This window comes from Octodon degus, unplaced genomic scaffold (genome assembly GCF_000260255.1).
Source record: "Octodon degus isolate 3935 unplaced genomic scaffold, OctDeg1.0 scaffold00002, whole genome shotgun sequence".
Classification (NCBI taxonomy): domain Eukaryota; kingdom Metazoa; phylum Chordata; class Mammalia; order Rodentia; family Octodontidae; genus Octodon; species Octodon degus.
Window position 1 is genome coordinate 19281364 of NW_004524578.1, and position 19953 is coordinate 19301316.

The 19953-nt window shown below is 49.1% G+C and overlaps 2 protein-coding genes across 3 annotated transcripts in view; both read right to left on the reverse strand.

Moving 5' to 3' along the window:
* The window catches only part of LOC101564227 (AP-3 complex subunit sigma-2), a 51452-nt gene extending 46079 nt beyond the window's left edge, over positions 1–5373 (reverse strand). The window contains exons 1-2 of one of the 2 annotated variants that reach the window (XM_004623300.2): positions 5233–5354; positions 561–652 (exon numbers count right to left, since the gene is read on the reverse strand). In XM_004623300.2, the coding sequence (XP_004623357.1) occupies positions 561–652; positions 5233–5301 (161 nt within the window). In that variant the 5' untranslated portion in view covers positions 5302–5354. Of the gene's footprint in view, positions 1–560; positions 653–5232 lie in introns of both variants that reach the window. The other variant, XM_023710377.1, reaches the window with a different exon arrangement.
* A 4429-nt stretch (positions 5374–9802) lies between these two features.
* On the reverse strand, positions 9803–18925 carry Arpin (actin related protein 2/3 complex inhibitor). Its single transcript, XM_023710370.1, has 6 exons — positions 18775–18925; positions 16916–16991; positions 15038–15170; positions 12238–12444; positions 11779–11942; positions 9803–11096 (listed from the first exon to the last, which is right to left on the reverse strand). The coding sequence occupies exons 1-6, from the start codon at positions 18864–18866 to the stop codon at positions 11088–11090; spliced, it is 681 nt and encodes a 226-aa protein (XP_023566138.1). The 5' UTR covers positions 18867–18925; the 3' UTR covers positions 9803–11087.
* Positions 18926–19953: the final 1028 nt, after the last annotated feature.

Sequence of the window (19953 nt, forward strand, 5' to 3'; positions counted from 1 at the left end):
GCTATCTTCTGCTCCCTGGAAGTGCTGCCCCTCAGTCACGCCACTCTGCCTTGGAGCCAGCTGATTATCAAGCCACGCTGCCTTGTGGATAGCTGATTATGGACTAAAATCTTCATAAACTGTGAGCTAAATAAACCTTTTCTTTCTTAATTTTGGTTGTCTGGCTATTTTGCCTCAGCAACAAGACAAAAGTAACCAACACACGTACCATGCTAGAGGTGTTGAGTTCAATCACCGTCAAAGGAGACAGCTAAATGCTAGAAGCAGACCATGTCTATCAGGTGATGGGCAGCCAAGTTTTGCAGAGGTGTCTGAACCTCTTTACCCCACCTTTCTGCCTACCTGTCTGTCCTCCCAGGAACCAGATGTCTAGGAGAGTGGCAGCTACAGTACAACAACGAGTTGCTTCCCAAAAAGGTGGGGTCTGTCCCTGTAAAGCTCCTGCTAAGACCAGCTCGGGATGCATCAGGACCCCAACACTTAAGTATATGACAAGTAGCCACAATGATGAAGACCATGCACAAGTAGACAGACAAGGGGAAGAAAATGAAGCAGTTTACCTTCCTCCCTCCAAGAAATTACAGATGTTGTCATCTCGCTTGAGGACTAGATGGAAAGTCTCTCGAACGATCTGCTGTTGGATTTCTTCTGGCTATGGAACAACAGAAAAGTTAGTGGGAAAATCTGGAAAACTGCATTGCACTGATGAGGACAGACAGGGAAAGAAGTGCTTCCAAGCCCAGAGCAACCTAAATAGTGCTAGTTTCCAGAAAGGCAATGGGATAAGTGGCAGGCCAGGTGTGGTGGCACAGAGGACTTGTGGCAGGGGTTGGGGGAGAAAGAGAAAGCACAGGTATCATAATAAAACCTGGTCTTGGGGCCAGGGAGACAGCTCAGTAGAATAAGTGCTTGCCTGGCAAGCACAAGGGCCTAAGTTCAATCCCCGGTTCTGAAAAAAAAACATGGTTCACAAAAACAAAATAAGGACAAGGGATGTAGCTCAGTGGTACTATAGTGTCTGCTTGGCAAATCCATGGCCCCAAGTTCAATTCCTGGTACAAAAAAAAAAAAAACAAAAAAAAACAAACAAACAAAAAAAAAACTCCCTCCTAAAAACCCTTAAAAGTACAAAGTCTTTAAAAAGACAAAGCAAAAATAAAAGACAAAGCAAAACAAAAGATGAGTAAAGCCAAGCATGGTGGCACATACTTATAATCCTAGCACTTGGGAGGCTAACGTAGGAGGATCACTGAGTTTGACGGCAGCTTGGGCTACAAAATGAACTTAAAGCCAGCCTGAACTATAAATAAAATTTTTTATGGTACATGGTGTGTACCACCATGCTCAGCAGGCAAACTGATATTTAAACTGGGTAAACTGGTATTTAAACCAGGGAGGGAAAATAATAAGCTTCCACACAAAGTCTAAGAAAAAATAGACCACCCAATCCTTAAGTGTTTTGTCTTCCTCTGGGAAACATCTTTGCCCAGTAAATAATCTCAGTGGTTCTGATACTTTATGAAGGTCAATATGTAATCACATACATGTTTCAAAAAGGAAGTTCAGTGGCACAGCGCTTGCCTAGCATGTGCAAGGTCCTAGTTTCAATCCCCACATTCACACACACACACACACACACACACAATTTGTACTAGTAATACAGCTACTATTTATATGATGCTTGTAAGAATACACCACCAAAGTATTATTGAAAAACAGAAAAATTCTATTTACAGATTATAATTTTGAGCTCAACACTTATACTTTGTTTCACCTACACACTTCACTCAATTCCTCCACACTTGAGAAAGCTCAACTATAAAGGGTTCACTTGGGCCAGGGATATAGCTTAGCAGCATAATTGCCTGCCTGGCAAGCGCAAGGTCCAGAGTTCAATTCCTGGTACCAAAAAAAAGGGGGTTCACTTGCTAACTTCCATTTGATTTCCACTTACACATCTGAATTTCCTAAGTATGGCTTAAAAAAAAAAAAAAAGGAAGGAAAAAACAGTAAGACATAAGGTCTCAAAAGCCAATACTGGGGCGGGGGAAATAGCTCAGTAGCGTAAGTGCTTGCCTGGCAAGTCCAGGGCCTGAGTTCAATCCTCAGTTCAAAAAAAAAAAAAAAGCCAATACTGAAGTACAAGGAAAGAGTCAGCTGGGGGAGCTGGTTAAATACAGATTTAGTAGACCTGCATAACATCCTGAAGCTGCAGTTCTAACAAGCTCAGGTTCTAACAAGCTCAGGTGATATCAATGTTGCTGGTGTGTGATTTACTCTGAGTTGCAAAGCACAAGAAAACATTAAGCTTGGACTGTCTCTGAGAGTCATAATATACCTCCACATAATTTTAAAGCCCTTTTTATTTATTTTGTGTGTGTGGTACTGGGGATGGAACTCAGGACCTTGCATTTGTCAGGCAGGCACATATGCTGCTGAGCTATCTCCCCTAGCCCACTTTAATCTCTTTCCATAGCACTGAATTTGAGGTTGAAATGGCTATTTATAAGCTATCAGACATTGAAAACAAAAGTATGCAACCAAGAGTGGTGGCGCCTGCCTGAAATCCCTGTACCTGAGAGGCTGAGGTAGAAGGATCCCTGCCCAGTTCAAGGCCAGTTTGGACTATATAATGTCTTAGTTACTTTTCTCCTTTGCTGAGACAAAATACCCAACACCCACAAGCTAAGGAAGAAAGGGTTTAATTAGCTCCTGGTTTGTAGACGTTTCAGTCCATAATTGGCTGGCCCCAAGCCTGAGTGGTTTCGTAGAGAACAGTTCCGTGAAAGGCAGAAGGTAGCAAAAGCACCACGGGAGACCTTAAAAGTGTCTCTCTTGGAGCTGGGGAGATGGCTCAGTAGAGTAAGTGCTTGCCTTGTAAGCGCAAGGGCCAGAGTTCAATCCCCGGTTCCGCAAAAAAAAAAAAGTGTCTCTCTGGCCCTGTATCTTATCCAGGCTATTTAGAGGGGGCAGCACTCACACCCCTACTCTAGTGTCCTTGAGTTTAGCATTGCACCATTAATCCCCAGTGTCAAACAGTCTAAATCCAGCTATGCACAAGCGGTAACATATAGTGAGTTCAAGGCCAGCCTGAACTACATAACAGACCCTGCCTCAAAAAAATAAAAAACAAACATCGATTTTATTTATTTATTTTTTGTATTTTAGGAAATGGTCCATAGGGTGTTCAGGGTCTCACTACTAGATCGGACTCATAGTAATCCACCTGTTTACAGCCTCCCAAGAGCTGGGATTACAGGGCAGTCTCAACTGAGCACCCGGGGGGCAGGGCCTTCCCAGCAGGCTCGGTGATTGAGCCCCGGCCCCCACGCCTGCTTGCAGGTGCTTTAATTCACTGAGCTATTTGGCCGGCCCTTTCAAAATACATTTTTTAAAAATTTTAGAAAAATACAGATATGGAAAATGCCACTGTGGGAAATTACAGACTCAACAGGGTATGGGATGACTATTTATTGAATGGATGACTGCAAACTTGCTCATCTCTGGTCACTATAAATTTGGGTAAATCAGTATTTTCCAGGTTTATATCTAAAGAACACACAAAGCTTACAAATGTCATAAAACATTAATTCTATATGCTCAGACATATAAAATATACTAAGCCTCTGCACTTTTTTTTAAATGTCAAAGGCATTTATTTGAGCTAAAGTCTTTTTTCTGACTCTAGCAGGAAATGGAAGCAACTCTAGGGAAGTGGCATGAAATGGAACCCTGGCTAATATTAGGGAGACTGAGGCAGGAGGAATGCTTCCAGCTTGAGGCCAGCCTGGGCTACATGGTTAATTCAAGACCAGGCTGAACTACATACATAATGAGGCCCTATCTCAAACCCTGACTCCAAAAAACAAGCAAGCAAAAAAACACAAAATAAAAAAAAATAAAATTGCTTGTGATGGATGCCACTTAATTGTACACTTGCCATAGGTAAAATATGTAGTATATGAATATCTTAATAACTCTGTTAGGAAAAAAAAACAACAACAGGGAAGGCCAGCCAGATAGCTCAGGTGACTAAGGCAGGTGCAGGGACCGGGGTTAGGTCCCCAGCGTGCCATGCCGGCCCCGACCCCGGGGGTGCACTGAGGCGGTGACTGAGACTGGGCATGGTGGCATGCGCCTGTCATCCCAGCGCTTCGGAGGCTGAAAACAGGAGTATCACTACCAGGCCAATCTGTGTAGTGAGACCCGGTAGACCACGTACTAAATACATTTAATAAAAAATAAAATTGAATCGTTATACCAAATGTTCATTTTTTAACCTCCAGCATAATGTACTGTTAAATAAAACACACATAAGCTTTAAAAATCCTAAAACTAAATTAGAACCCTATTTGACAAAAGAGGAATTAAATCTGCAAGAGACTGTCTTCCTTTCTCTCCTTTGAAACTGGAACTTGCTAAACTGATGTGGCTCGAATTTACAATCCTCCTGCCTCTGCCTTCCAGAACTCTCTATTACAACTGACACAAAAGTAGAATAGGTAGAGCTGAAGCTTGAAGGTAAATTTGCCGACTCTATCCATTCCTGGGTTTTATTCAATCCCCAGTTAAATACGGCAAAACCTAGCCACAAAGAAATAAAAATATTGGTAAGAGGCAAGTAATGATGTGTTTTTCCCGATGTTTTTGGAAAATCCAATTTGATGTGAACATTTCATAAGCCCTCACGTGGTAGCATTTATAATTTTCTCATTACAGTATTTTCCCCACTTTTCAAGCGACTGTCTTCAGACCTATGGAGCGCAGGGTATTCGTTTCCTGGGCAGACCGAATGAACACTGATGCAAACTAATGTTGAGAGAAAATATTTTCAAATCTCCTGGGTAAAAAAAAAAAAAAAAAAAGGTTGCTGAAGCTGAAGCTGACTCTCTTCGGGAAACTGCGGTCAACCAAAACGAGTAAAGAAACTGACTTCAGTCATTCAGGTTCTCAGGCACGCTCCCCGCCGTCGCCTTCTCTGGCGGCCTGAGACGCAGAGCGACTGTCGCGTGACAGTACCGAAACTCGGGGTTCACAAGCTGTCAGAGAAGGGCGGGGGTCGTGACAGGCCTGGAGCAGGCAAAGAGGCCAACGGTGTGAGGATCCTGCCTTGGCAGGAGCCCTGGGTCGTCGGCGAGTTGCGCCCGCGGATGCCGAGGAGCCAAGGGCCAAGGGGGAGGGAAGAGGACACGGGCGCCCTGCCCGGGCGAAGCGAAGCCGGGCCGCACTCACGAAACGCTGGTAGAAGCGGACCAGCCGCGGCTTCCCGTGGTTGTTGAAAACCAGAATCGCCTGAATCATCTTTGTCAGCCAAGCTCCTCTCTGTACCAGCTGCTCCCACAAGCACTTCCTTCTGCCACAACACGAGCACTTCCGGTTTGTGCCCTCCTAAGAGGGCTTCGGGAAACCTAGCCCCGGTGAAGGAAAGGTCCGGCCTCGCCGGCGCCCTGGGGCGGGGGCGGGCTCTCCCGGCCACGCGTGGACCTCGACGACAGCGCTGCTCCGCTAGTGAGATCCTGGCCAGGACGAGATCCGGGTGTGTGCCCCTCACCCAGACCGACGACGCTGGTCCTAGAATCTAGGCGCACTGAAGGGATCTTTAAGGCGAGCCCAGGTGGAAGGTACAGGTGATCCCAAACTAGTAACGTTCTTGGTTCTGTTCTCTCTCTGACCCGGTGCGGGCGCGCTGGAGCTGGGCTGCGCGGTGCGGAAGAGCCCTTAGACTGTGACCCGAGTAACGGCAGACTCGAGGTTTACAGTGCTAGAGGTTGTAATAAAATGATTGTGTGCGGAAAGCATTAGACTCCAGACTGTACATCTCGGCAGTATTATTACAGCGGCGAAATGGGAAGCACGCTGATTATTCCAAAATGAGAAAATGATTAAATGTACTTTACATTAATGTGAGAAATTCAAGTTCTTCAAAATCATGCTGTGAATCCCCATGAACATAAAGTATGTTTGGGGACAATGCATTTTGTCCACATTAAAATATATGCGCTAAAATGTGACAGCTGTGGTATCTGATGGAACGCAGCCAGCATGGGGGTGTTTGTTCAGGTCAGGCTCTGGAAACACACTGCCTTGATTCTGTCTCTGTCGATGGCCTGGGCTTCTGGGATAAGTATCCTCATCCAGAGAACAGCCAGAATATTAGTTTCCTTAACTGCAAAACTGGAAAAGGATCCTAAGTACCCCAGGTAGTTGTTATAATCACAAAAGGCCTACTTCTTGTAAGTACTTGGTACCGTGACAGGCACATAACTGTGCTACATATGTGATTTTAAAACACCTCTGTGTGCTGGACATGGTGGAGCACCCCTGTAATCCCAGCACCTGGGAGGCTGAGGCAGGATTGCTGCAAGTTCAAGACCAGCCTGAACTGCATAGCCAGACCATTTCAGAAAGACCAAAAAAAAAAAAAAAGTGATGGAATTACAGATTTTTTTTCTCCAACAAATAAATATTGCTTTGGGGCCAGGGAGATGGCTCAGTTTAGTAAGTGCTTGCCTGGCAAGTGCAAGGGCCTGAGTTCAATCCCTGGTTCCACCAAAAAATAAAATAAAAAATAAATAAATATTGCTTTTGTAGCTAGAGTGTTAAAAAATGTTCAAATGTGTTAGAATAATGGGCTGGGGAGATAGCTCAGTGGAGGACCCAGGTTCGAGCCCTGATACTGCATGCCCTGGCAGCCCCTTCAAACTGGGTTTGCTGACTCAAGCCTGTAATCCTAGCACTGGGGAGTCTGAGACAGGAGGATCACTATGAGTCCATGCTGCATAGGGAGACCCTGTACCAAATAAACAAATAAGAAAATTCTAAAACAGTGACAAGAAATTAGTTCTATCTATTAATAAAATCTACAATGGTTTGAATTTTTTTAATTTTTTATTCATTGTGATGGTTTGAGTTATAACTAAAGGGAGACTTACAAAATATGATACTTTGGTCAAAATAATTTTAATATGTGATGTAGGAGACAACATAATTTGATAGTGGAATGGAATGAGGTAAATACTGTTAATATAATTGGCTAGCAATTTGAAAATAGGCAGTTGTTATTTCACTCCCTATGTTATCATACATTAAAGGGCTAGTGGAATAAAGAGTTAATGAATAAAAAGAATATGTATTATCTTGGAGGCAATTTTAAAAAACACATAAACAGCTGTATATTGATTTTAATTTTGTAAAAATATTTTAATGGAAAAGCTTTAAAATATGGCAAATGGTCATGTTTCAAAGATAAATAACTGGGCCGGGGAGATGGCTCAGTGGAATAAGCGCTTCCCTGGCAAGTGCAAGGGCCTGAATTCAATCCCTGGTTCCACAAAAAAAAAAGATAAATAACTGATAAACCAAAAAAATAAGACTCCCAGTAGATAAATATGCAGAGGAGCAACAGAAAAATAGAATCAGGAAATTAAAAAAAAAGTTTAATCACCCTAATTGGGAAGAAAGCAAATTAAAATACATTAAAGTATTACTTTCATCTTATCAAATATAACCTTAAACAACGTTTTTATATCTAATTCTGGCAAACGTGGCATGAAAATGGTTCTCTCCTACACTGCTGGTGATATTATAACTTAGAACAACCCTCTGGGGAAGCTATTTGGCAATACAAGAATGTTTTTCAATTTTTAATTTTATTAGTACATATTTGCGGTTTGTAATCATCTTGGGGAGTGATTATATATATACTTCAGTAAGAATTTTACAAAAGATTCCTAGATTCCAGTAACCCGACTCCTGAGAATCTGTTCCTAAAGACTGGAAAAAGACTGTGTGGTAGGGAGAAGCAGGTTGAAGGGACCACAGCATTCTCAGCATTTTTTAAACCAGATCAACCTAAATGCCCAAGTATTAGACCACAACAGATAAGACTATTCAACAGTAATCAGCCTTAAAATGATGGACAGATAATAGGAAGTAGGGCAACCTTCCTCAAAGGGGAATGGGATCAAGAGGAGGGAGGGAGGGAAGGGACAGAGGATGAAAAAGGGATGAAGATGCGCTGTGCTTAAGCACCAACTCCACACAAGGAATGTGAACAGTATGCACTGAAAACAGGTACTAATAAAAAATGAAAGAAAATAAAGTTCAAAAATCCTAAGTAGAGAGATGGGGAGATGACTCAGTGCAATAAGCACTTCCCTGGCAAGCGTAAGGGCCTGAGTTCAATCCCCGGTTCTGCAAAAAAAAAATCATAAGTAAACATCCTTTAAAAAAAAAATTGGGAGCCAGCAATATAGCGCAACAGACTAAGTGCCTGCTTAGGCAAGCACAGGGACTGGTTTTGATCCCCGGCACCATGTGCTGTACCGGCCCCACCCCTAGGGTACACTGAGCAGGCCACCTAAACAGGGCATGGTGGTGCGTGCCTGTAATCCCAGCCCTGGGGAGGCTGAAAACAGGAGGACCACTAGGAGTCCAAGCTGTATAGTGAGACCCTGTACCAAATACATTTAAAAAAAATAAATGTAAGTTGTTTTAAAAAAAAAAAAAATTGATTATGAGCCCATCCGTGGTGGTGGATGCCTGTAAATCCCAGCTACCCAAGAGGCTGAGATAGGAGACTCCCAAATTTTAGGCCATCCTGGGCAATTTAGCCAGACTCTAAGTCAAAATAAAAAATAAGGAGACTGGGGCTGTAGCTCAGTGTTAGAGCATTTGTTTCATCTGCGCAAGGCCCTGGGTTCCATTCCCAATACCACACACATAGATGTTATGAAGACTACAGCAATAGGAAGTGGTTAACATTAATGGGAAAGTAAAATCTAATTTTATGTGCAGGCCTATTAAAATGCCAGAATATTGGGGCCAGGGAGATAGCTCAGTAGAATAAGCATTTGTGTGGCAAGTGCAGGGTCCTGAGTTCAATCCCCGGTGCTGCAAAAAAAAAAAAAAAAAAAAGTATGAAAAATTATAAACATGACTGAGTAACATTATGGGCCTTTCACATTCTCCTGTCCTTGTCCTAGGAAGAAGGATCTTGCTTGTCTCCCCAAATGCTAGCATGCAGCCCTGTTCTCCTTAGTCCATTTGGGTTTCCCTTCCCAAAGTGGCTGGTTTTAGTTTCCTCCACTTCTGCCATAGACCAGGCTTCCATGAAACGGGCTCATCACTCAGAACTTCCATACCACGGCCCCTTCCTTCACTAAGTAGGGACAGTGTTCTTGACCAGTTCCCTTCTCCCCACTTGCTGTTCATCCTGTTTTCTTCCCATTGCCAGTCACGTGGCCCCTAGACAACTGCAGTAGTTTCTCCATGAGCCCACTGCCTCCCGTCCTCTGGTGTCAAGTGAGCTCTGAAAGAGGCAAGACAGATGCTGCCCTCCCCACCAGCCCATGAACTTCTAGGTGTTCAGGCCAAAGTCCCGAAAGACTTAACAGACCTGAAGACACCATGTCCAACTTCTAGCCTCCTCTCAAACACTCCCACACTCCAGCTGAATGGCCGTTGCCTTCCTGAAGGCCCTCCAAGACTTTTTTGTCACATCAGGACACCCCCCACTGACAGACTAGGCTTCCATTTGGAACAGTGGCCTGTGTCTGAGTTCACCACACCTCTTGGCCCCAGTATTTGGGCAGCAGAACACCCCCTCTTGGTGCCTCTACACCAAAGCAAATCCCCTACATCCCTTTCTGTTCACCTGCCTCCCTGACTACCCCAAAGCCAAGTCCCAGCATGAGCTGCCTGCAAGCCAGCTCCACTCAGACACAGGAAACCAGGCTGCCACATCCTCTGGCTCCCCTGTGTGAGATCCTTCAATAGGCAAAGAAAGCAGAGGACAGTGCCACTGACAGCCTGACACCCGAGTCCTGGTTCTGCCACCAGGCAGGCTGCTTAACCTCTCAGAACACCCTTCTCTTCTCCGGTAGTGCACGTGGAAATAGAACAGTCCAGTAGTAAAGAATGTGGGCTTTGGGAACTGTGCGGGCCTAAATTCCTCTCTGGCTATCTATAGAGCCTGGATCTTCAGGTGCATATGGAAGAACAGCTAATGATCACAAGTACCTCATAGGACTGCTGTGACACTTGAGATAGTGAGGTACTTAGCACGAGGACTGCACCAGGAAGAACTCTGTCATCAGTGGCTATAATAATCCTGGCACTGTGTGAGATACACCATTACTTGTTCACGGTCGCCATCCCATTTCCCCCATGTCAGGCAGGAACCACAAGACATGGATGTGCAGACTTCAACCTAGAACATGAAGACTCCAAGGAGCATCAAGAGTGTGGGCCTGCTCCCAACAGGCAGTGTTCATGGCCAGAGCCAAATGCTCCCTCCTCTAAGCACAATTCCCAGCTGCAGGGAGTGGTTAGCACCTGACAAGCACCCTGTCTCTGGAGGGGAATTCCTTCTGAAGACGTACTCATTCATAAGAAGTGCTCAAAGTATAAAACAACAACAGAGGTGATTACAAAAATGCATCCCAGGACAAGGGATGCAGTTCAGTGGTTAGAGCACTTGTTGGGCCTGCACTTGGCCCTGGGCTCCATCTGGAACACTGAAAAAAACAAAGGACCAGCCAGCTGCACCAGGACAATAACCAGGGGAGGCAAAGGACAGGACCCCCAGGGGACATGGCTCAGAAGAATGAAGAATTGGTATCTTCGGTACAAGGTGGGGAAGGAGAGATTGAGGCAAGAAAGCAGAGGCTGCAACACAGGACTAAAAAGGGCCCAGGCAGGGAAGTGGGGAGGAGCAAGAACGAGGAACCCTGTGCATTTAGACCAGGGGTATGTGTCTACCTGAGGTACCCCAAATCTGCACCAGTTCCTTTCTGATTGTCCTGAAACAGGCTGCCACCAAGGAAAAATGTCCAGAGAAGCTAAGACTTGTACCCAAAGAGGATTCCTTTGCCCCATGAGCCAGAGTCCAGGGTCTTGGCCAAAGTTGTGGTCTTGGATTTGACTGCAGCTCAGGTCCTTTAATGGGCATTCAGAGATGGTCGTAGGAAGAAACAGGTAAGGCTTCCAGCCAGCTCCATCCAGCTCCAGAGAGGAAGCTGGTGGGGAAAATTCTCAAGAGGGCTACAGAAGAGGCACCAGCCCAGAAGCCTGCATGGCCCACGATGTCAGTCATCCTAGAGAAAAGCAAAGGGGTGCTGGTGAGATGGCTCAGTGGTCTAAAGCACCTACTTAGAACAAACTTAGCAAAGCACAGGGACCGTGGTTCAATCCCCCAGCACCACATGCCAGCCGGCCCCGCCCCTGGTGGGCTGAGCTGGCCACACACACACACACACACACACAGTAAATAAAATAAAAAATCTAAATGACTTTAAAAAAGAAAGAGAGAGAGAGAAAAGCAAGGGGGCAGAGTGACAAGGGTGACACGGCACACTGCGCAGAGGTCTCCTGTGTGATCGGACAGATAGATTCACTCACATGATACTCTTAAGGCCCTGGGTACCTGCTCTGGCCTCATACCATAACAGCTGGCTGCTCCTTGGTTTGTCAGAAGGGACAAACTCTTCATTTCCTGCCACCACTTTCTTAGTGGCCAAGGTCATTAACTGCATCACTGAGATAAGCCCATTTTTCTGTGACTTCTATGCTCTAAATGTCCCACTTGGGGCTTCTGGACATCAATCCAAATCTCTGGGTGAAATATTCTTCAGAGAAATGCCCACGAATAGGCTTCAGAACAACTGTGGGGGGGGGGGCATCCCTCATTTTACCACTAACCACAGCCACACATGCAAAGTTCCCGCCACAAGGTACAATCGTGCCCCAGCCAGGCACACCACAGGCCCCTTTCCGCACCCATTCCTCGTCCTCTGCCCCATCTCCTTGCTCCCGGGTCTCCGCTGCAGCCTCCTGTGAAGACTTTTGGGCCATGATGTTATCAGTCCAGGATGCTCCTGTCTTTTTGTCACCAGCAAAATTACACTTGGTCACTGTTCCAGCTTCTAGTTTGGCTAATGAATCTGAAAAGAACATAAGCCAAAAGTCACCTGTCCCTGCAGCAGCTGTTCTGGTGAGGTTGCCTCAGCCTAGGCCTACTGGACCCCCCACGACAGGAGATACCCAGGTCATCACAAGAACCCTGGAATGGGAGGCACCTGGCAGTGTCCACTTGTCAGTGACAAGGCAGCACTTGTCAGGGGCTTGTCCTACGCTTGTCAGGGACTTAGGAATCAATCAAGGGGCCACTCTGGGTCCACAGGAACTAAGCACTCAGGCAAAGGGGACATCAGGCCAGCATGAGGCCATGCTGCTCACCTACGAAGGGGCCATCACCCAGTGTTTTCAGCCGTACCCGGGTCCCCAACTCTAGCTCCATCACTTCCATCTCTTCCTCAGGCATCCAGAAGGCCACTGTCTGGTCAGGTGTAAGGCTCTCAGTCAGCTGCAGCAGCTCGGACTTATTCACTAGCCCCCTCAGGGCCTCAGGTGTGAGCAGGTCGCTGTCCCCCTTGGCTTCCACCTCTGCAGACACAGCATGGGGCCATAACTGCTGGGACAGCAAGCACTTTCTGGGGCACTATGGGAGCTGGGGAGGGCTGAGCGTCCCATGCTCACAGCCACCTGTAGGGCAGGACTAGGCACCCATTCCACAGAGCTCTCAAGAAACTCTACTGGAGGTTTCAACGAAATAAAGCTTGAAAGCACTTGGCATATTCTCTGGCACACGGTAAACCCTCCATGAGTGTTGACACGTTTATAAGGCTCCCATTTAAGAGATGAGAAAACCAAGGCCAAGAGGGGCTAAGTAACCGGCTCAAGGTCACACAGCAGAGGAGAAGGCAAGATTCAAACAATCATCATTCAGTTCTGCCTTCCCACAGAGACCCCCAGGCCTGGCTCCCAGGATCCCAAGATGCTCTTGGCATCCCTCTGACTGGAGTGGGCTCTGCAAGAACCAGCAGCACAGCTGTGGGCCCCATACTCCGTGCTGGCTGCCCATCCTCAGCAGAGTTGACTGGCTCAGAGGACACCAAGTTCTTCACCTCCAGATGCCAGGGTGGGGACAGGGCCTTCCAAGGCCTCGGAGCAAAGCCAGCCTCACTGGGACCCTGTAAGGGCTGAAGCTGCTCTCTCTCTGTCCCCAAACCTCAGTCAGCTGGGGCCTGCCAAGAGGTCCCTGCAAGCAGGGACACAATGTGGGATCCCCCAGGCACCTGTTCACACAGGACTTCCAGATGCTGTGGCTCCAGCACTGTCTGCCCCAACCAATGCCTGACAAAGCCCCCTCCACTACTGAGCAAGATAATGGGGGTCTGCCCAGGTGCCACCCACTTGGCAGCTGAGTCTGCCTTCATGACACCTTTCCTCCTCTTCTATCTCAAAGGACAAGGTGTCCCTCCCCCTGCCTCAGGCCTTTCCTCCATTTGGGCTCCAGACCCCTACACACATGCATGTATGTACAGACACACACGCACGCGCACACACACACGCGCACACACACACACACGCACAGAGCACTGCTTGGGAACCTGTCTCTTGCTCCCCACTCCTTGAGCTTCTCCCTCAGCTCCTTCCTGCATTCTGGCTTTGGCAGCCATGGCCCCTTAGCCTTCTACCCCCACCAGTGTCCCCAGGGAACTGGTCACCAGGCCCCTCTGATGTCCACACTCCTGAGCTCCCTAAACCAATGACAGGGCCTGTTCTTCTCCCCTGCTATCCCAAGGCACCTCCATCCTCCTCCCCAATGACTCCCTTGCTAGCTCCTGTGACTCAGCCCACTTCATGGTCTCACCTCCTCCAGACGACCTTGCCCACTTCCATACCTTCCCCTCTGATGACCCTACATGTCCTGCCAGCCCAGCCCTCACCTAGAGTTCCAGACCTTTCCCTCAAGGTCCCCCAGTAGAAGGACCGTGGGTAACTCTAGGTCACCATGTCCCAAATAGTGCTCTTCTCCCCAAACCTGCTTCCCCTGCAGCCAAGCCCTGCCCAGTGCCCCACCCTGCACTCAGAGCTTCCTATTACCAAGGCCAGGCAGGGCCTGTGCCCTCCACTCCTCCTGTCCAACACACACTTCCCAGCCTCTGGAACTCAGTGGTCCCAGCTTTCAGCTCGGGGGTGAGTGCCACGCTTCCTGTTCTAGAACACCCCTGGGGGCTGGTGAGATGGCTCAGTGGTCTAAAGCACCTACTTAGAACAAGCTCAGCAAAGCGCAGGGACCGCGGTTCAATCCCCCAGCACCACATGCCAGCCAGCCCCGCCCCCTGGTGGGCTGAGCTGGCCACACACACACACACACAAATAAATAAAATAAAATAAATAAATAAATAAATAAATAAATAAATAGAACACCCCTGGCCTATGCCTGCCTGGATAGAGCCCCGCAGGCTGCAGTTCCAGGTCTGTCCCTTTCTCTACCAGCCAGAGGACATGTCGTGTGCAAGACCCTCAGTGCAGACACAGGCCTGGCCTGTGACCCAGGCTTACTGAAGATTCAGGGACAAAGGGAACAGCTGAGAGCACAACTGACTAAAACACAGCTTCCCACTCAGCCCAGCCCTTCACACCCAGGGCAGACAGCACAGAGACTGCTCTGCAGCCAAACTGGAAGAGGAATGAGGTGTTGCAGGGCCTACTACGGTCTGCGTGTGCTGGCTACCCACACCACCATTCATAAACTGAAACTTAACCACCAACATGACAGTGTGCTCATGCCCTGCACAGAAGAGTAAAAGCCCAAAGTCAGCCTGCCATGATGCCACACGCTTGTACTCCCAGCACTTGGCAGACTGAGGCAGGCGGACTGCTATGAGTTTAAGGGCAGCCTGGGCTACAAAGTGAGTTTATGGCCATCTTGAACTACATAGCAAGACCTGTCTCAAAACAAACAAACATAAAACACCCAAAGCCCAGTCTGGGGAGAATTTTGCTAGGCTGCAGCGAATTGCAAGAGTGGGAAAGATGAGTCCAGCCCTTGGGGTCAAGGTGGGACATGAAAGTCTCCTGGCAAGTGTAGGGCAGAAAGGAACTGAAATGCCAGTATCAAGGCCAACTTTCTGGGACCTGGGCGCCCAGGAGGCGGCCCCACTGAGGGAGGGAGGGCACAGGTACCTACTGTAGGATGATATGAGGAAGCCCGTGTTCACCTTCCTGGTGGCACTGAAGTTGGGCTCAATTTCTTTCCCCTTAGGGTCAAACCTTCGGCGATGGATGCGGCTGGGCTGTAGGTACAGCACGTAGTAGCGCTCCTAGGTGGGCAGAGACAGGGTGAAGGCTATGTCACCCTCACCCAGCTCTGACACACAAATGTGCATGCACACACACATACCCAGCAGCCCTGGCTGCAGCCCCCACAGCCTCATACTCTGCCCAGAGTCCCACCTTGGCTCAAAGGCAAGTTCAGAGGCCAGATGCCCCATTCACAACATGTTCCTCCATGTGTCACTGGAGTACCCACCACCCTTTCTGGGGCCACCATGCCAGGAGTCCAGGACTGCGGAGGGCCCAGGGCTGAGCCCCATGGCTCCCACACAGCCAGAGATAGTGGGCACTGACAAGGTGCCACGGAAGGGGACTGACGGAGCCAGAGCAAGTCATTCCCAGCCTCCCAAGCCTCAGCGTCCCCTGGAACCCGGGAACAAGTGATCCCCTTTGGGAAATGTTGTAGGCCCAGGGCTACAATGGGGGGGGGCACACACTGTGTGAAACAGGAAGTAACTCTAAGGGCTGCTACAGGTTGTTCTGTTCAAAGCAGATGTTAGAGATATTCCCAGAGACTGAAGAAGTAGGGATCACTTCCTAGGGAACAAGGAAGGTGAGGTTGAAAGGACAGAGATTTGCAAGTGTGGAAACAAGATTGTAGGTAGGAGGACTCAGAAAAGCCAGGTATGGGTTCACAGGCCTGTATGCCTGTGGGAGCCACTTGGAGTGCTGGGCAGCTTCATGGGATTCCGAGCAGGGAAGGCAGGTGGCATGCTGAACTGGCATCTGGAGTTTGGCCTTATCTGGGGAGCAAGAAGGAATTCTGAAAGGTGTAGGGACAGCAGTGAGATCCTCAGCAATGTCTTTCTGGAACCAAGCAAGCCCAGGCCAGGGATGAGCTCTGGGAGTGGCTGTGGCAAGGTTTTATTAGGAACCACACGGCACTGCTCACCAGGGGCAGAAAGGCAGAGGGGCCTGCAAGCTGGTGGCTGAAGTCATCAGAAAGGAAGGGGTCCGAGAGGTTGCGAGAGGGGTGGGCAGGGGCCCTGGTGTGCGAGGACAGCCTCACCTGACCAGCACCCATCAGGACAACACCAGGCTCTCCCAGGCAAGCTGTATGGGTGTGTCCACCTGGTAACACATGTGTAAAGAGAGGCGGGTGGGGCACAGCATCTCAGGGCAAATCTGAGAACTGGGAGGAAAGGCTGCTTCCATGGAATACAGGACAGAAACCCAAGCTCTGTGCAACACCTGACCTCTGTCCCCCCTTGAGAGGACATTTGGATGAGCTGAATCACAGAGACCAAGGAGATAAGGTGGGGCCACTGTAAAGAGAGGTGGAAGTTCAGCACCAGGGCTCAGGGACAGGCTGGCCAGTGCAGGAAGAGAAGTGCAAGGCCTGCCCACGGGCACTCATGATAACGAGCATCATCCCGGGACAAAGGGAACATCGACACAGGGACTGAAGGCCCAGGCAGGGCCAGCAGGGCAGACTGCACATGCAGGCCAGGCTGGGTGCAAGGCAGGGTGCAATGCTGGGCCTGCCTGCCTTCTCAGCTGTGACCCAGACCCTCCTCCGTGTCTGCTGCCTAGCACAGCCTCTACCTGTCCCCTATCAACTTGCTCAGCCTGTTGGGCCGCTGATGTCCTGATCCACTTCCTACCTGTCCTGGGAGCCCCTCAGGGGAGGCTGGATCACATCTGGGCATTGGCAGGGCCTGGTGGGTGAAGCTGGGATACCTCAGTGGGCAAGAGTGGGCTACAAGCGCCACTGCCAAGGCTGCAAACTGACCTTCTTGCCATTAGCGTCCACAATGCTGTGCCGAGACACATCCACCAGCTCTCCCTCCACCAGGACGCCGTTTCCCCTGGGGATGAGAGGTAAAGAGGGACAGTGGTTCCGTCAATCTACAGAAAGAGCCACCAGCTTAGGTTGGAGCCTGCACTGGGACAAAGCACGTCTAACCCGCAAGTCTCACAGTCCCCTCCCTCCAGGGGCCTGGTACTGAGCGGGGCCTCTGTCTCCATCCCTCTACAAGTCCCAAAAGGCTGGACAGGGGAACACTTGTTAAGCTGTCACACCCCACTATGGCCCCTCCTTCAGGGACATGGAGTCACCCTGACCAAAGCCTCAGTCTTCTTAACCACAAAATGGGGAGAAAAACAGCCTCTTTGCTCTGCCTCTCTGACGACAGTATAGACTTCCATATGCAAAGGTGCTTTGTAAACTACTACGTATTTGCTGAATATAATTTTTTTTTAATTTAAGCAAGCTGAGAGCAGGTACGTGAGCTGCTATACATTATCTTCTCTTTTCAATTATTTTAAAATATTTTCACATTCCTGTATCCATTCCTACCAGCAGGTCATAACCCAAGGAAACAATTATTGTCACGTACAGATGAAGACCTTGAGACTCAGGTGTCTGGGAGTAACCCAAGACCACCGGGTCCCACACAGAGAGGAACATGGCTCTCTCCCCACTTCCCAGTTTTAATTTTCATAAAAGCAGGCCTGAGGGCTTCCTTTCTGGGAACCCCAGAAATGGGGCAGGGGTGGGGACAGCAAAAGGTGACAGTGAGGAAGTAGGGAGCAGAAGTGAAAACTCACCTACTTTATTTGCCTCTCCCCACGCCCTCCCTGAAATTAAAAAAAAAAAAAAAAAAAAAATTTAACTGGCTGGGGAGACAACTTGGCAGTCTAAGCACCTGCCTGGCAAGAGCAAGGACCAGTTCAATCCCTGGTAATGCATGCTGTGCCAGCCCAAAACCGGGTATGGTGACACATGCCTGTAATCCCAGCGCTTCAGAGGCTGAGACAGGAGGATCTCTACGAGTCCGAGCTGTGTAATGAGACCTTGTGCCAAATGAATAAAGGTTTAAAAAAATATTTAACCGACAAAAATTGTGTGTGTTCAAGGGGAACAACATGCTGACTTGATCTCCCTCCACTCCGTGCCATGATTTTGTCACAGCTAAACCATGTAACACCTCCGCTGCCACCCAGGCTGTACATGAGCACCCAGAACCTGTGGCGGCTGCATCTCTCAGATCATCTTTCCCACCCCAGCACCTACTCCTGAAAAACGCAGGTTACTGTCTGTTTCTATGAGTCTGACGGTTTTCAATCCCACAAGTAAGTGAGCTCCTATAATATTTGTTTTTGAGTCTGGTATAATCTTTCTTAGCATAATTTTGTTTTGTCTGCCATATGGGGACTGAACCCAAATCTTTACTTACGGGGAGCTGCATCCCCAAAGCTTTTTGTTTACTTATATTAATTTGAGACAGGGTAATGCTAAATCAGTAAATTGCCCTGCCCAGGATCCAATATGCAATTCTCCTGACTCCGCCCCCACCCCCCAAGTAGCTGAGACTACAGCTACAGTTCCATAGTGTCTGTGATTTCCACTGGAATAGTCCCTTCCTCCTAACCCCGGTAGGGCGTGTGGCTCCCAACCTTCCACACCCACCTCCCACCGTGAGCATCCGTGCAAACGCACACAGCAGTGTGCCAAGTGGCGAGAACCGGTGGTGCCCGGAGTACCGCCTAGCAGCCCGGCTGGGATCGGGAAGAAGGCGCGGCTTTGGCAGCTCCGACGCCCACCCTGATGCTTCTGTCCCCACCCCGGGCCCAGCGCGGGTCACCTACCCCTGGTGCTCGGCGGGGTTCCAGGTGCCCGGCAGCCGCGCGCTGCGCACTGCCTTGTTCGCCAGCGCGCTGTCGTGGTAGATGCGGCTCATGCTTCGGGTCGCAGGCCGAAGCCAGGCAAGGACGCACGGGGAAGAGAATTTCCCGAACTGCTATCCCGATCCCGGAAGGGCGCGGCCGGCGCTCCCGGGGGGGAGGGGAAGCTTAAAGGAGCCGCACGCCAAGTTAGGAGCGCTGCGTGGCGGGAAGGGCCGAACCTGGGTTTAAGAGAGCGGTCCACTTCCTTCTGACCTTCTCTCTTCCTGTTCAGCTAAGGGGAAACTCTGGGCCCAATGCACAGCATCTTTCCTAGGATCATCAGCTCTGGGTGGAGCCTTTCCAAGAGCAAAAGTGCGTCCTAGGAACAGCCTTGGTGTGGATCTGGGGCTCAGCAGCAGCAGCACGCCCCTCTGAAGCCTGCTGTGTGAGGTCCGGAGGGTCACGTGCCGAGCCCCCTCCCCCTTTGTGCCCAGGAAAATGGAGTCAGAGGCAGGGCGTCTAAAACTGCCTCAGCTCACTCTCTCCAGGCTAAGTTCTGCCCTCTTTCCACACAGCTACTGAGCTCCCCCTCCCCCTCCCCCCCACACGTTCTTGGCCCGGTCAGTCACAATCTGCAGGTGCATTCTGCAAGCTTGGGTTTGCGGGGAGAGTCCTCCTTCTCTAGTTGGGTTTTTTGTGCCAAGCCTTGGGACAGGTGGGCTCACACGGAGAGGCCAAGTGTATGAACATCTGGGGCCCAGGGCGCAGGTGAGCGGAACTTCATCTAGGAGTTGGAAGAAACACCTCAGCTCACACTGGTGCACACACACATTTACAACATGCATACGCACTGAGGCTTTCTTGTGTCCTTGGCCCTCTTGTTTTCAAGAGTTTGTTCCCCTAGTAACAAATTTTGTGTCTAGGGCCGGCCAAATACCTCAGCGGATTCAAGCTCCTGCAAACAGGTGCAGAGGCCTACTCCACCTCCACCCCCCACTCCTGCCTGCTGTGCCAGCCCCACATCTCTTGGGAGGCTGTAAACAGGCTTATCACTACCAGTTCAATCTAGTAGTGAGACCCTGAACAGTAGTAGTAGAACAGTCTAGTAGAACGCTGAACAGTCTAGTAGTAGACCTTACCCTAAAATAAAATTTAAAATAA

What these genes read in the sequence shown, in the direction of transcription:
- Arpin (XM_023710370.1), bottom strand. Translation starts at nt 18,866, where the DNA reads ATGAGCCGCATCTACCACGACAGCGCGCTGGCGAACAAGGCAGTGCGC. An exon ending in AACCCCGCCGAGCACCAGGG is followed by an intron (nt 16,992 to 18,774) that starts GTAGGTGACCCG and finishes TCTCATCCCCAG; the next exon opens with GGGAAACGGCGTCCTGGTGG. An exon ending in TGGACGCTAATGGCAAGAAG is followed by an intron (nt 15,171 to 16,915) that starts GTCAGTTTGCAG and finishes CTGCCCACCTAG; the next exon opens with GAGCGCTACTACGTGCTGTA.